The following is a 16,428-nucleotide window of genomic DNA, read 5'->3' as shown; positions in this document are numbered from 1 at the left end:
ATGTTACCTAGTTCTTTACACGTGATCTCCCCCATTAGAGTGGATATTCCTTGAGTTCAGGAATTACTTTTGCCTTTCTTTGTCCAGTGCTTTCACAGGGACTGACACATAAAAGGTAGTTAACAAATGCTTATTAATTGACCAAATGACAAAGAAATGGGGCTGACATATCAAGTCATTCTAGAATAAGGTAATTTGTTGATTTGGGGTAAGGGAGGGCAAGAAAGGAGGGAGAAATAGAAAACCTGTCTTCCAGTCCCAGACTGTCCCTTGATTGTAACTTTGAATGTGCTGGACAAGTAATTTCCTTTCTCTGGGCCTCAGTTCCATCATTTTTTTTCTTTTTTTTCTGGAGTCAATCAGGGTTAAGTGGTTTGTCCAGGGTAACAGAACTAGTAAGAGTCTGAGGCAGAATTGCACTCAGGTCCTCCTGACTCCAGGGCCACCTAGCTGTCCCAGTTCTATTATTAGTTAAACATGGACTTAATGAGCACTAAAGTTTTTTCTCATTCCAATTTAATTTCTGATCTATTGTTTTACTTCTCTGGCCTTCATTTTTCCCCTCTGGGGTGAAAATTCCACCTACCAGATAATCATGCACAAAACTATTGGTTAAAAAACATTACACAAACATATTGTGTACTGTATTGTCTTTTCAGAGGTATGTTGCAGTTGAGTACTGTCTGACTCTTCATTACGCCATTGGGGGTTTCCTAAGCAAAGATAGCAGAGTAGTTTGCCATTTCCTTCTCTAGGTCATTTTATAGGTGAAGGAACTGATGCCCGGGATCATACAACTGCTAAGTGTCTGAGGCTAGATTTGAACTCAGGTCTTCCTGACCCTAGGCCTTGAGCTCTATTCACTGCACCACCTAGCTTCCCCCCAGAGGTGTATAAAAGAAATGAATTTAGACAGAGACAGCCATGGAGTCCTACCTATCCTTTCTGTGACTCCTCTGAAAGAGGCTCTCCTCAAATTTCAGATGCATGTCAGACTATGCCTTTTCTCTCCTCTCTCTGAAATTCTAAGATGGAGTGGATCCTTCTTTGCAAGGTTGCCATCATTTCTACTTCTGCATCCAAGTTTTCCTTTTTGGTAGGAATCAGTTTTAGAACAGTAATTCCCCTCATTCTCTCCTCCATCTTTTTTTTAATGTAAAGTTGAAATTTATTGTTCTTGAATTTTTTTTTTAATTTTATTTTTAATTTATGGAATAAAACAAGCATTTCCATCACATAGTAAAATAAAAAAAGATCATACATGAAACTGCAAATCTACTATGCTTGCTATTCTTTTCAACAAAATTATCATGTAAATTTCTTTTATTTCCCCTCCATCTTTTGAAGGTTGAAATTTCAAGGAAAGAAATTGTTGACAGCTTTGGTTTTGACTGAGAGAGGTCCAGCAGATGTCCAGCTAATTGATGTTCCCCTTCACTACTATGCCTCTAGGCCAGGCATATGAATTATTTCCCAAACTTCTATCTATTTACTCTTTCTAAGTATTTTGTATTGTACTTAGATGACATGCTTCCCTAACCCTCTGCTTATTAGATTTCTTCCCATGAGTCTATTCATTTATCTATCTATCCAGATTATCTATCTATCTATCTATCTATCTATCTATCTATCTATCTATCTATAGATTATCTCTCCATTTATGTATATATGCATATGTGTGTGTGAATAATTAGGTAGCTGCTTTTAAAAGAATCAGACCTGTGATTTAATCAGAGGAGGGAAATCTTAGTGAAGAACTACCTTTACCAATATAGACTTACACCTATCTTGAAACTTAGAATCATAGACTCTCAGCAGAGCCAAGATGGTGGAGTAACAGCACAAACTTTCTAAAGTACTCCCACCAAGCCCAGTCAAATGCCTGTGAAAAATGGCTCTAAACAAATTCTGGAGCTGCATAACCCACAGAATGATGGAGAGAAGCAAATCTCCAGCCCAAAACAGCCTGGAAGGTCACTGGGAAGTATCTATCATGCCATGCTGGGAGCAGAGTGCAGTCCAGTGTGGGCTGCCTGTGCACAGAGGGGACCTGAGTAGGCCTTGAGGGGACTGAATCTCTCACACCTGTGGTGGTTTCCAGACATCATGACCCTAAAACTCTGAGGACAAATTGGAAGGTCAGTGGAAAAGGCCTGTGGGACCAATGTGGGAGAGTGAAGTGATCTGGCCCCAGGCCCAGGGCAGCAGAGGGGTGAAGGGGCAGAGGAACCTGCAGCATCCACAGTGGAGCAGCTGCAGCCACTGTTTCTGGAGCTGTAGACTCACAGATTGTGGGGGGATTGTGTGGCTGACAGTGTACCCCCCACCCCACTGGAAGCAGACAACTACCTTGACAAAGAACTCAAAAGTCAAGTAAAATGTCTGGGGGGATGAGTAAAAACTGAAAAAAGAATCAGACTATGGAATCTTACTTTGGTGACAAGGAAGACCAAAACATGAAAACAGAAGAAAATGAAGTCAAAGCTCCTCCATCCAAAGCCTCCAAGAAAAATATGAATTGGTCTTAGGCCATGGAAGCACTCAAAAAGGATTTTAAAAATCAAGTAAGAGAAGTAGAGCAAAAATTGGAAAAAGAAATGAGAGTGATGCCTAAAAATTGTGAAAAATGAGTCAACTGCTTGCTAAAGGAGACCCCAAAAATGCTGAAGAAAATAACTCTTTAAAAAATAGACTAACCCAAATAACAAAAGAGATTCAAAACGTCAATGAGGTGAAGAATGCCCTAAAAAGCAGAATTGGCCAGATGGAAAAGGAGGTTCAAAAGCTCACTGAAGAAAATAGTTCTTCAAAAATTAGAATGGGGCAGATGGAAGCTAATGACTTATGAAAAATCAAGAAATTATAAAACAAAAGCAAAGGAATGAAAAAATATCAGACAATGTGAAATATCTCATTGAAAAAACAACTGACCTGGAAAATAGGTCTGGAAGAGGCAATTTAAAAATTATGGTACTATCTGAAAGCCACAATCAAAAAAAAGAGCTTAGACATCATCTTTCATGAAATTATCAAGGAAAACTACCCTGATATTCTAGAACCAGTGGGTAAAATAAATATTGAAAGAATCCACTGATTGTCTCCTGAAAGAGATCCCAAAAGGAAAACTCCTAGGAATATTGTAGGCAGATTCCAGAGTTCCCAGGTCAAGGAGAAAATATTGCAAGCATCTAGAAAAAAACAATTTGAGTGTTGTGGAAATACAATCAGGATACCAAGCAACTTCTACATTAAGGGATCAGAGGTCTTAGAATATGATATTCCAGAAGCCAAAGGAGCTAGAATTAAAACCAAGAGTCACCTACCCAGCAAAACTAAGTATGATACTTCAGGGGGAAAATTGTCATTCAGTGAAATAGAGAACTTCAAGCATTCTTGATGAAAAGACCAGAACTGAATAGAAAATTTGACTTTCAAACACATGAATCAAGAGAAGCATGAAAAGGTAAACAGGAAAGAGAAAGCATAAGGGACTTACTAAAGTTGAACTGTTTACATTCCTACATGGAAAGATAATATTTGTAACTCGTGAGATTTTTTTCAGTATTTGGGTAGTTGCAGGGATTATATACATGTACACAGATGGCACAGGGTGAGTTGAATAGGAAGGTATGATATCTAAAAAAATAAAATTAAGAGGTGAGAGAGGAATATATTGGGAGAAGGACAAAGGGAGAAATAGAATGGGGCAAACTATCTCTTATAAAAGAGGCAAGATAAAGCTTTTATAATGGAGGGGAAAAAGAGGGAGGTAAGAGGGGAAAAGTGAAGCTTACTCTCATCACATTTGGCTTAAGGGAGGAATAACATGCACACTCAGTTTGGTATGAAAATCTATCTTACACTACAGGAAAGTAGGGGAGAAAGGGATAAGTGGAGTGTGGGGAGATGATAGGTAAGGGAGCGCAAATGGGAGGAGGGAGTAATTGGAAGTAAACACTTTTGGGGCAGGGCAAGGTCTAAAGAGAGAATAAAATAAATGAGAGGCAGGACAGGATGGAGGAAAATATAATTAGTTTTTCACAAGAAGACTTTTATGGAAGTCTTTTGCGTAACTACACATGTATAACCTATATTGAATTGCTTGCCTTCTCAGTGGGGATTGGTGGGGAGGGAGGAAGCGAGAGAAGTTGGAGCTCAAAGTTTTAAAAATGAATGTTAAAAATTATTTTTACATGCAACTGGGAAATAAAATGTACAGGCAATGCGATATAGAAATCTATCTTGCCCTACAAGAAAATAGAGGAGTTGAGGATAAGAGAAGGGAGAGGTGTGATAGAAGGGAGGGCAGATTGGGGGAAGGTGTAATCAGAATGCATGGTGTTTTGGGGTATGGAGAGGGGAGAGATGGGGGGAAATTTTTGAATTCAAAATCTTGTGGAAATGAATATTGAAAACTAAAAATAAACAAATTTTAAAGACTAAAAACAAAAAGAAACTTAGGATCATAGAGAGGTACCTGGCATCCAATTTGATCAGAAAGGAGACAGTTAAACCATAGGATACACACTGACTTAGGAAACCACATATTAACATTATCTATGTTCTATTGTGTTTTTATTTATTTAATTAAATATTTCCCAATCACATTTTAATCTGTTGTACTTGAGAGTGTGCAGCAAGGGCCCTGGGTTTGACACCTTTGACCTAGAGTACTAAGAGGTTAAGTGACTTACTCAGAGTCACATAATATGTGACAGAGTCATGATTCGAACCCAGATGGTCCTGACTCTTAAGACCCTGTTTTTAAACATTCTGCCATGTTGCCTCCCTCCTTCATTGACTAGATGACTTCTGAGGTTCCTCCCAACTTTGGGTTTATAAACCTATACTTATATTTGTGTAAGGTAGCAGCTTTTCAGAGAACCAAAGGCCAGAGTCACAGAGGTTCAGTGGCCTGTTTGTTGCTGGGCTGAAATAAGACCTGGTATTTTTATTATTGAGCAGACTCTGTCTTGTCTTGTTCTCTGTCTGGGTTCAGGGCAGGCCACCCCACTCTCCACTCTACCCATTCATTATAGAAGGGTGGAGAGGCTGCTGCTTCTCCCCAGACCTGTTTGGACTAGTAGCTTCTCTCCTGGCTCTGTTTCAGAGGGCCTTGGAGAGGATGTGGGAGGCCTACAGAAGACAGGACCTTGGAGAGTTTCCAAGAAGCAACGCTTCTAATTGCCCCTGGTCATCTAGGGTTTGTGAGTCCTCTAATATCTAGGGCAGAGGTTTTGGATTTGCATGCATTCACTTGGGGGCCATAGGTAATAATGGCCAGTCCTCTCTGATGACCTCATTACATTCCTGTTGCCTCTCCTTTTTCCTAGCATAGTCTCTGTCTTCATTTGATAAACTCACAAGATGGCAGCTGTTAAAATGAGAGAAACCCTCATTGAGGGGAAAGGGTAAAGTAGATGCTTTGAATTAGAAACTTCTAGGACCAAATAGCTAGATAATCTCAAAGGCATCTAGGTGACTCAGTGGATAGAGCTCTGGACCGAGAGTCAGAAAATTGTTGTTTAGTTGTTTTTCAGTCATGTTGAACTCCTCATGTCTCTAGACCTGGCACTTTATTTATTGTGCCATCTAGTTGCAATGAAGTCAGAATGTGACCTGAGTTAAAATTTGGCCTCAGACATTTCCTTGCTGTGTGATCCTGGGCAAGTCACTTAACCTCTGTCTTCTTCAGTTTCCTCAACTGGAAAATGGGGATAATAATACCACCAACTCCCACTGTTGTTTTAAAAGATCAAATGGGATAATATTTGTAAAGCATTTAGCACACAGTAGGTACTTAATAAAGGCTCATTTCCTTCCTTCTTAGGTATGCTCTCTATGAAGTGTATCCAAGGTGATCAACACATATTTGTTAGACACCTCATCTATGTAATCTCCACTTGGATCCCTCTGTGGTCCTTGATTTTAGTGTAGAGGTGACCTTACACTCTTGCAGTGTGTTCCCATGGAGAACAATCTCCAACAGATTTTTACCGTGCAGATTATTCTCAGATTTTTATGTCCTTTCTCCTAAACTCTACTTCCCCACATCACCAACCATTTTCTGGATGTTTCTTCCTAAATTTCCTCTGGTTTTCTCAAACTCAACATATCCAAAAATGGAATTATTTTCTTTTCTATACCTGCCATTTCTCCAAACTTCCCTATTTTTGTTTGGACCAAGACTATCTTTCCTTTCACTCAGACTGATGTTAATCAGAATCATGTTGGACTCTTTGCTTTTTCATCCCCAGTTACTAAGCCTTGTCAATTCTACTTCTACAACATCCCTCAGATCTATCCTTCTTTACATTCCCATAGCTACTACCCTTGTTCAGACCCTTAGTACCTCTTTTGTGGACTGCTGTCCTTGTTTCCTAATTGGTCTCCCTGTTTCTAGTCTCCTCCCTCTTCAATCTTTCCTCCACAAGGCTACTAAAATCATTTGCCTAAGTGACCATGTCTCTTGAAACCTCCAAGAGTTCCCCTATGGTCTCTAGGACAAAATACAAATTCTTTGCCCCATATTTAAGGCAACACTTTGGTTTTTACCTACCTTTCCAGCCTTATTTTGTGCAATTCCTATTCACAAACTCTACATTCCCATCAAATCATACTATGAAATACTTTCTTAAACATGGTACTCCGTCTCCTGCCTATGTACACTCAATCAAGCCTTTGTGTGAGTACCCTGTGCCTTCTTCATCTCCACCTTCCAGAATCTTTTTCTCCTTCAAGGATAATAATCCTAATATATAGCATTTGAAGGTCTGCAAAATACTTTACATGCTGCATGTCCCAAAAATCTTAGTTCAGTTCTGAGCAATTAAAGCTTATATATTAGACCAACACTCCATACATTATGTCTTTTGATCAGTTTTGGAGTCCTTCCTTCCCTGGGATTTTTCTTACCTCTGTCGCCCAATCTCCTCCCCATTATTAGAGCTCTCTCTCTTGGCCATTCTGATTTTATAGTTGTTGTATCTGCCTAGTAGAATGTCAGTACTCTGAGAACAGGGTCAATGTCTGTCTTTGTATTCCTTTCACCTTGAACAGTCCTTTGGATACAGAAGGTGCTTAATGAATGGACCAGTCATTAGGTATGGTAGATAGAGAGCTGATTGGCTGTGAAGACCTGGGTTCAAGTTCTTTCTCTAATTAAGTCAAGTAGCCTCAAAGTGCCCTGGGGTAAAACTTTCCAAGGCTGAACTCAGAGAAGCTACCAACATCAATACATGTAGAGAGAAATTCTTCGCTTGGGAGTTCCCTACACTAAAGAAATCATAGTCCCAGTCCCAGGCCCTGTTCTTACTAAATATTCACCAAACTAAATTTCATTGACATTGTAGAGTCTCCCAAATGAGACCCATAGCCACAGAGAAGAATTCGCCTTTACTCTCCACACTAGGAAAACCAGGTAGAATGACATTTGTCCAGAAAGTGATTTATATTTGGATGGACTGCTCATGGTACTAGTACATCAGTCCTGGACAGAAACATCAGAGAACTTGACCAAGAACTGTTTCCCAGGAGGAGTTATGGGAGAGGCAGGGTTGTAGTTGGGAAAATATGTAGGTCTCTCACTAACCTCAATATTCTGCATGGAAAAAAAAAGCCCATTTAAAAAAAACCAGTACTCTTCTGCTGATGGCACAAGGCAGTAAATCATGGAAAGTCAGCATTCAAAGAATTAAAGCTGTAAGTCAGCCAAAGAATTATGGAGAGATGTAAGGTGGATATAAATAGGCTACAGCATATTACTGATGGAGAATTATGCACCAGAAGAATCACAGGAGGTACTCTCCAAAGAGATGGAATTGGAAGAGAAAGGAGCTGCTCATGTGGGGACAGGGAGATGTAACAAATGGAGTCAATCAGTCAATCAACTATCATTTTAAGGACTTATTATATGAGAGGCATTGCACTAAGCAGTGAGGAGACAAAGAAAGGCAAAAACATTCCCCTCCCTCAAGCTCTCTCTTTCTAATAGTTAACGCAACACATAAACAACCATGTACATACAATATATTTACTAAGTAGACCGAGGGAATCTCTGTGGGGAAGGCATTCACAAGGGAGATCTCCATCCCCCTCCCCCTAAAGTAGGTTGAATAGAGACCCCTGCACCCCGACCTGGGGTATGAAAAATCCCTAGAATTTTAGGGCTTCAGATTCTGAAACTGTGTCCCGATGATCAAGCTGTCTGATTCACACAATTCCTATTTTTAAAAATATTTTTAATTGTGTTCAATAAGAATTTTATTAGGGCAGTTAGGTGGCTCAGTGGATAGAGTACTGGGCCTGAAGTCACAAAGACTCATGTTCCTGAGTTCAAATTCCACCTTACAGGCTTTATATCTGTGGGACCCTGGGCAAGTCACTTAACCCTGTTTGCCTCAGTTTCCTCATCTGTAAAATGAGTTCGAGAAGGAACTGACAAATCACTTCAGTATCTTTGCCAAGAAAGCCCCTGATGGGGTCATAAGACTGAAACAACTCAGCAACAACCACAATGGACTATTTTCTTCTTGGTAGGATACAGGTAAGAGTCACATGGGGTGATAAGGCATAGCTGATCTGTAATCTACCACAGGGACTACCCAATGAATAGTTGCCATTTATTAAGAGCCTACTATGTGCTAGGTACTTGGCATACAAAGACAAAAATGAAACCCTTCCTGCTGACAAGTAGTTTACATTGTATAGGGGGCAAACAACACACACATATATAAGTAAATACATGCACATGTGCATACATCCACATACATATACACATAGTAAATGCAAGGTACTTTATGGTAGGGGATGCTAGCAGCTGAGATCAGATAAAGCCTTATGTAGACTATAGTACTTGAACTGACCTCCAAGGAAAGCTAGGTAACAGAGGAGGTAGAGGAGAACAGTTTTGGGGGACAGTGGATGATGGATTTACTTTATACCCATGTTGAATAAGATCACAGGGCCACTGAAGTGTTGAAGAATTGTGTGGAAGGCATTTACTAGGCACTGGCAAGATGAAAACAAAGCCAAAACATTTCCTGTCCTTAAGAAGTCTTTATTCCGGGGTGGGGTGGAGCCAAGAGGGCAGACTAGAAAGACACACTTACACAGGGTCCTCCCCACAGCCCATAAAATACCTGTAGAGAGGGACTCTCAACAAGTTCTGGAGCAGCAGAAGTGGAGAACAACAGAGTGGAGGAGATTTCCAGCCCACGGTGACCTGAAAGGCCCACGGAAACATTGGTTGTGCTGGACGAGGAGCTGAGCGTGGAGCCCAGCCCAGCCTTGGCCAAGTTCGCAATGAGACTCTGGGAGGAGGACACCTCAGGGGTGGAATCTCCAGTCGAAGTAGCAGGGCCTCAGATCCCTTGGCCCACATGCGCCAAAGGTCAGTGACGGGGTTTAATCAGCAGGCCAGGAAGGGAGAAGGGCTTTCCCATAGCTCCAGCGCAGGCAGCGGCCGCAGAACCTGCACAGCAGCTTGTATGGAAGCTCCACTGTTGGAGTGTAAAAGCCCCTAGGGGCATTGAAGAGCTGAGTCTTGCCTCAGCCCTGGTTAGAGGCCCTGGCCAAGCTGGTCTTTGTCTCACACTGAATGGCGGCCCTGCCCATCTAGCTTATCTGAAAACCAGCCCCCAGTGCTGACTTAGTGGAACTGGAGGCCAGGTGACTGAGGAGAGGTATCTGCTAAGATTCTGGGCATAAAAATCCCTCTCTGCATCCAGACCAGTACACACTTGATTGTGCCACCTTGGAGGAACTGAGATCTCACAGATTCCCAGAGTATACCCTACTCTTGACAAAGGACCCAAAATTCAAGTAACTGGTTGGGAAAATGCCCAAAAAAGGGAAAAAAATAAGACTATAGAAGGTTACTTTCTTGGTGAACAGATATCTCCTCCCATCCTTTCGGATGAGTAAGAACAATGCTTACCATCAGGGAAAGACATAAAAGTCAAGGCTTCTATATCCCAAACATCCAAAATAAATATTCAATGGGCTCAGGCCATGGAAGAGCTCAAAAAGGATTTTGAAAATCAAGTTAGAGAGGTGGAGAAAAAACTGGGAAGAGAAATGAGAGAGATGCAAGAAAAGCATGAAAAGCAGGTCAACACCTTGCTAAAGGAGACCCAAAAAATTCTGAAGAAAATGACACCTTGAAAAATAGGCTAACTCAATTGGCAAAAGAGGATCCAAAAGCCAATGAGGAGACGAATGCTTTCAAAAGCAGAATTAGCCAAATGGAAAAGGAGGTCTAAAAACTCATTGAAGAAAATAGTTCTTTCAAAATTAGAATGGAACAGATGGAGGCTAATGACTTTATGAGAAACTAAGAAATCACAAAACCAAACCAAAAGAATGAAAAAATGGAAGATAATGTGAAATATCTCATTGGAAAAACAACTGACCTGGAAAATAGATTCAGGAGAGACAATTTAAAAATTATGGGACTACCTGAAAGCCATGATCAAAAAAAGAGCCTAGACATCATCTTTCATGAAATTATCAAGGAAAACTGCCCTGAGATTCTAGAACCAGAGGGCAAAATAAATATTGAAAGAATCCACTGATTGTCTCCTGAAAGAGATCCAAAAAGAGAAACTCCTAGAAACATTGTGGCCAAATTTCAGAGTTCCCAGGTCAAGGAGAAAATATTGCAAGCAGCTAGAAAGAAACAATTCAAGTATTGTGGAAATACAATCAGGATAACACAAGATCTAGTAGCCTCTACATTAAGGGATCAAAGGGCATGGAACAGGATATTCCAGAAGTCAAAGGAACTAGGACTAAAACCAAGAATCACCTACCCAGCAAAACTGAGTATAGTACTTCAGGGGGAAAAAATCGTCTTTCAATGAAATAGAGGACTTTCAAGCATTCTTGATGAAAAGACCAGAGCTGAAAAGAAAATTTGACTTTCAAACACAATGAATGAAGAGAAGCATGAAAAGGTGAACAGCAAAGAGAAGTCATAAGGGACTTACTAAAGTTGAACTGTTTACATTCCTACATGGAAAGACAATATTTGTAACTCTTGAAACTTTTCAGTATCTGGGTACTGGGTGGGATTACACACACACACATGCACACGCACACGCACACACACATAGAGACAGAGAGCACAGAGTGAATTGAAGAGGATGGGATCATATTTTTAAAAAATGAAATCAAGCAGTGAGAGAGAAATATATTGGGAGGAAAAAGGGAGAAATGGAATGGGGCAAATTATCTCTCATAAAAGAGGCAAGCAAAAGACTTTTCAGTGGAGGGAAAAAGAGGGGAGGTGAGAGAAAAACATGAAGCTTACTCTCATCAATTCGACTAAAGGAAGAAATAAAATGCACACTCATTTTGGTATGAAAACCTATCTTAGAATACAGGAAAGTGGGGAAGAAGAGGATAAGCAGGGTGGGGGGGATGTTGGAAGGGAGGGCAATGGGAGGAGGGAGCAATTTGAAGTCGACACTCTTGGGGAGGGACAGGATCCAAAGAGAGAACAGAAGCAATGGGGGGCAGGATAGGATGGAGGGAAATGTAGTTAGTCTTACACAACACGACTATTATTTGCAAAGTCATTTGCAAAACTACACAGATATGGCCTATGTTGAATTGCTTGCCTTCCCAAACGGAATGGGTGGGGAGGGAGGGATGAAGAGAAGTTGGAAGTCAAAGTTTTAGGAACAACTGTCGAATATTGTTTGTACTACTAGGAAATAAGAAATACAGGTAATGGAGTATAGAAAGTTACCTGGCCTTACAGGTCAAAAGAGAAGATGGGGACAAGGGAAGGGAGGGATGTTAGAAGAGAGGGCAGATTGGTCATAGGGGCAATTAGAATGCTCGGCGTTTTGGGGAGGGGGAGGGGAGAAATGGGGAGAAAATTTGGAACCCAAAATTTTGTGAAAATGAATGTTAAAAGTTAAATAAATCAACTTAAAAAAAATAATAATGGTGCAAATAAACAAACTTGTCTTACCCAAAAACACACACACACACACAAAAGAAGTCTTTATTCCATTGGGGGTGTGTGTGGGTCCAACTTAAGTACAGATAAACATAACTCTGGGGAGTTAGGAGAGGTTGCCGTAGGAGCTCTAAGGAATTCATCAGCTCAAGGTTGGGGGAGGGGTGGGGGCTCTGGGGGGCTCAGATTATATGAAGGACTGATTTTCCCCAAAGATTAAGACGAATTTGGAGCCTGGTGAATAAAAAAAAAAAAGCCCTTACTGACTAAGGTGTAAACTACAGAAGATGGTCAAGACAGAGGGCGATCCAAATGAAAACCTTTTTTTCAACAGAAATTGCATGAATCAGACAACTTGGTAAATTACAGTTTCAGAATCTGAGCTTTGAAATTCTGCTTTTGCACACCTGTTGCTATTGTGGTTCGGTCATTTCAGTAGTAGTATCAGACTCTTTGTGGTCTCAGGGTTTTCTTGGCAAAGATACTGGAGTGGTCTGCCAGTCCCCTCTCCAGCTCATTTTACAGTTGAGAAAACTGAGGCAAACAGGGTGAAGTGACTCGTCTGTGGTCACACAGTTGGTAAGTGTCTGAGGCCAGGTTTGAATTCAGGAAGATGAGTTCTGAATTCCAGGCCCAGCATTCTATCCACTGAGCCACCCATAAGGGCTCTGGATTCTGTTGAAAGAAGGCTGCTGAGATGTGCATAATATTTGCATAATTTAAAAAACTTGGGAAACAGAGATGATTGGAATGATTGCTAGCACCCTTTTCAGTAAGTTGACCAGTATGTTGACTTTTGGTTGAATTCTACACTCCTTTATGGCTTTGATTGAAGTTTTCAAGGGAGAGGAATCTCCCTCCCAAGGCAGCCCTTTCCACTTTGAGATAGCTTTCCAAAGCTGCATAAATATCAGTTATTATTGTTATTATTTCCCTCATAGATGCCCCAGAGCAAGGAGGCTGGGATGACAGCTGCCGCTCGCCCTACCTGGGAAGCCTCCTCCAATCACTCCTGCAGAACTTGGCAAACATTACTTTTTACCTTCGAAGGATCCTTTGAAGCTGATGCAAGGAGGGACAGTTAATTAAAACACTAAACCCAGAACTAAAGGGAGACGGGGAGTTAAGTGTTTTTTCTTTTACTAAAAACATTGTTTGGGGGTGGAGGGTGAAGAGGGGTGTGGTGGAGGAGCCCAAACAGTATAATTTCCTTAGGGCTGGGCTTCCCCACCTCTGTCTAATAAGAACAGAGCCTTGACTCAAAGTGTTTCCATTGAAACTAGAACTAGACATTAAAAGTTCCATGTCCTTTATCTTCCCCTCAGATCATAGCCTTTTCTTCTCACTTCCAACCACAGTCCCCTTGTCCTTCCTGGAATTCCTTGAGCATTCATTGTGTGGGCCAAGTTGCATGATACTGTATTTATACATATATATATATATATTATATAGTTCAGCATTCTTTGTTTGTCTAGTCCCCTGAGGATAAAGATTGTATCTTCTACTTCTTGGTATCAATTCAATGAGTCCAGTCAGCATTTAAGCACTTGATGTGTGCATGGCACTCAGGCAAATGCTGGGCATGGTCCCACACTCCAATGGACTGGGGAGCCCATTCCCTCTAATGATGTAGGTTCCATGTTTGCCCATCCTGTGTGACTTTAGTCTCCTCAGTGTGCTGGGGGCCTTCCTCAAGTTCTGTTGACATCACAAGAATGCCAACGGAGGAGACAGGGTCATCCATCAGTCACTTATTCCTGACTCTCAGTATATCATCTTTTTATTTTATTTTTTTAATCCTATATTTCTTTAAGGCAAGAGGGTCAACTAGTGGATAAAGAGCTGACCAAGAAAATCTGGGTTCATATCCCCTCTCAGACGTATACTGGCTGTATAACGCAGGGAAAATCATAATCTCTAAGACTTTAAGTAAGAGAATGGGTGTTGATCTGTGTTGGCCAAGACAGTTTCCTTATCAGGAGCTCTCTATGCCACTGAAAACGCATATCCAGTCTAAAAAATGAAAATGCCTTGGATGACATCAGTTCTACCCCTTCTTCTTTCCTTATCATTTTTGATCTTGGTACATCTGTCCAGTTTCATGGTTCCTTGCCCCAGTGCCTAAAACTAGGGATAAAAAGATTTTAAAACATGCTATTTGCCCTCAAGGAATTTACAATCCAAAATCCCTTACAGCAGTTGTATCAAACTCAGATAGAAATGAACCACTAAATGGGTAACTAAACCATCCATAAGGATACCATCTGTAAGGATCAGATTGTGTATTGATTTTTAAAATGATATTGGACCATGACTGACTCCTCTGTCTCACAGCACCCACTACTTAGTACACGCTGGGTAAGTAGAACAAAGACTTACATAATGAATATCTGAATATCTGAGCTGGGTCTGGCAAAAACATTTTTTTGTAGGGGAGGAGAGCTGAACCTTCTTAAAGTAGGCAGAGTTGACCCCAGTGGAGCCAGGAACAAGAATTTATTAAGCACCTATAGTGTGCCAAGCAATGTGCTAAAGCACTTTACAAATATGATTTCATTTATGAATATGATCTCATTTGAATTTCCCCAAGTCCAAAGCAGAAAAGTCCTGCTTTCTCAGTGTTGGTTATTTCTTTTCTATACTTCCCTGGCCCCTCCCATGCAGAAATGTATACTAGGGTGATAGGCAGCTCTTTTCTAAAGGGATCTCCCTGGGGGGTGGGGATAATGAGGTAAAGAAATGGAATTGTGGTAAATCATTAGGTGGCCTAGTGGATAGAATTCTAGATGTGCAATCAGAAAGACTGGAATTCAAATCCAGTCTCAGAGACATACTAGCTGTATGACCCTGGGCAAGTCACTTAACCGTTGTCTGCCTCAGTTTCCTCATCTGTAAAATGGGGATAATAATAAGTACTTCCCTCCCAGAACTATTGTGAAGATCCAATAAGAGAATATGTGTAGAGTGCTTTGTAAATCTTAAAGTGTTACATAAAAGTTGGCTATTGTCACCATTAAAGAACGGAAGAGGGAGAAGAAGAAAGCTGTGCCCTGGTGAGGGGACTTTGGATCTCTCTGTTTGCACTGGGTTGTTTTTGTTTTTGAAGCTCCACATGAGATGTTTCCAAGGCAGATCATCATTTTCCCATGACCCCTATGGTGGTACGAGTGAGGAGGAGAAAGAGGAGGGTCACAAGACTGGAGATTTAGAACTGCCAGGGACCTGAGGGTCATCACATCCAACCCCCTCACTTGTCAGATGAGGAATCTGAGAAGAAGGACTGTACAAATTAAATAGGAGATGAGGCCATGTTTCTCTTCCGTGTGACTGGTGGGTCCAAGGTCCTGGGAACACGGTGGCAAAGTCTAGATCCGGGTAGGTGAGGGAAGTACAGAGGGAGGAGGGGAAGGTAGGGAAAGAGGAAGACCCCCCCCAACCTGTGACCTTTCCCCTCCCCCCCACTGGGGAGGCAGCATCTTACTCACATCAGCCTCATTCCAGAGCCCAGGGATGCAGAAGGATTCCAGCAGGTCACTGCCGCAGAGCAGCAAGATGCGGAGTTCTGGGGAGAGGAAACAAGGGTTTGGAAAGGGAACAGAGAACACGGGAAACACAGGGATCCATTCAACTCCGGGGTGACTTCCTCTGAGCATGCATTCAATCCCTTTCCTCTCCCACCCCCAGGCTGGCCCCTCTGGCTAGTCCTGGTACTCTGGGGTAAAGGGAACCTTTGTAGAGAGGGCCCCAGATGAGTGGATGCACCCCAGAGACCTGGGCTCATAGGAAATAATAATACTAGCAGCTTAAGGCCACTCATCACTGGTTTGCAAGGCATTTCATGGACATTTTCTGCTCTAACCCTAAGACTGGATGACTATAGCGTTAGAGCTGGGAAGGACTTCAAAGGCCACTTAGTCTAATCTCCTTCTTTTACAGACAAGGAAACTGAGGCACCAAGAAGGCAATAGTATTTGCCCAAGGGGAGTCAGGGGACAGACAAATCTAACTCCAGAGCCAACATTCTTCAACCTCCGTGGTATGACAAGAGCTATTATTATTCTCCTGAGAGAAGTTTAATAAGTGACTTGCCCAGAGTTACACAATTAGTAAGTATCTGAGGTCAGATCTGAACTCAGGTCTTCCTGATTCCAGGCCTGGCTCTCTATCTATTGTGCTAGCTGCCTCTTAAAAAAATTAATTGTAAAAAAAAAAAAATCTAAAAATTTAAGTGTTTGGATTAGATTGTTTCTGAAGTCCTTTTGAGACCTAAAATTCCCAGAAGCGAAAAATTCCACCCTCAAGTCTCTCAGGCTGCTTGGAATATAGGCTATTACAACAGGACTGGTCCTTAGAGGTCAAGTCTAATCCCCAAATTTTGCAGATGAAGTAAATAAAACCCAGATGACGTGACTTCCCCAAGGTTACAAAGCCATTAGTGGTAGAATTGGGACTAGAACTCA

At 41.4% G+C, this 16,428-nt stretch overlaps 1 protein-coding gene across 2 annotated transcripts in view; it reads right to left on the bottom strand.

The window, feature by feature from the left end:
- The window catches only part of NMNAT2 (nicotinamide nucleotide adenylyltransferase 2), a 192,854-nt gene that overhangs the window by 15,189 nt on the left and 161,237 nt on the right, over window positions 1-16,428 (bottom strand). For both annotated transcript variants that reach the window (XM_072648432.1, XM_072648433.1), the window contains exon 8: window positions 15,454-15,530. In XM_072648432.1, the coding sequence (XP_072504533.1) occupies window positions 15,454-15,530 (77 nt within the window). The remainder of the gene's footprint in view (window positions 1-15,453; window positions 15,531-16,428) is intronic.

Source organism: Notamacropus eugenii, chromosome 2 (genome assembly GCF_028372415.1).
Source record: "Notamacropus eugenii isolate mMacEug1 chromosome 2, mMacEug1.pri_v2, whole genome shotgun sequence".
Lineage (NCBI taxonomy): Eukaryota > Metazoa > Chordata > Mammalia > Diprotodontia > Macropodidae > Notamacropus > Notamacropus eugenii.
This window is presented reverse-complemented; position numbering and strand designations above follow the sequence as displayed.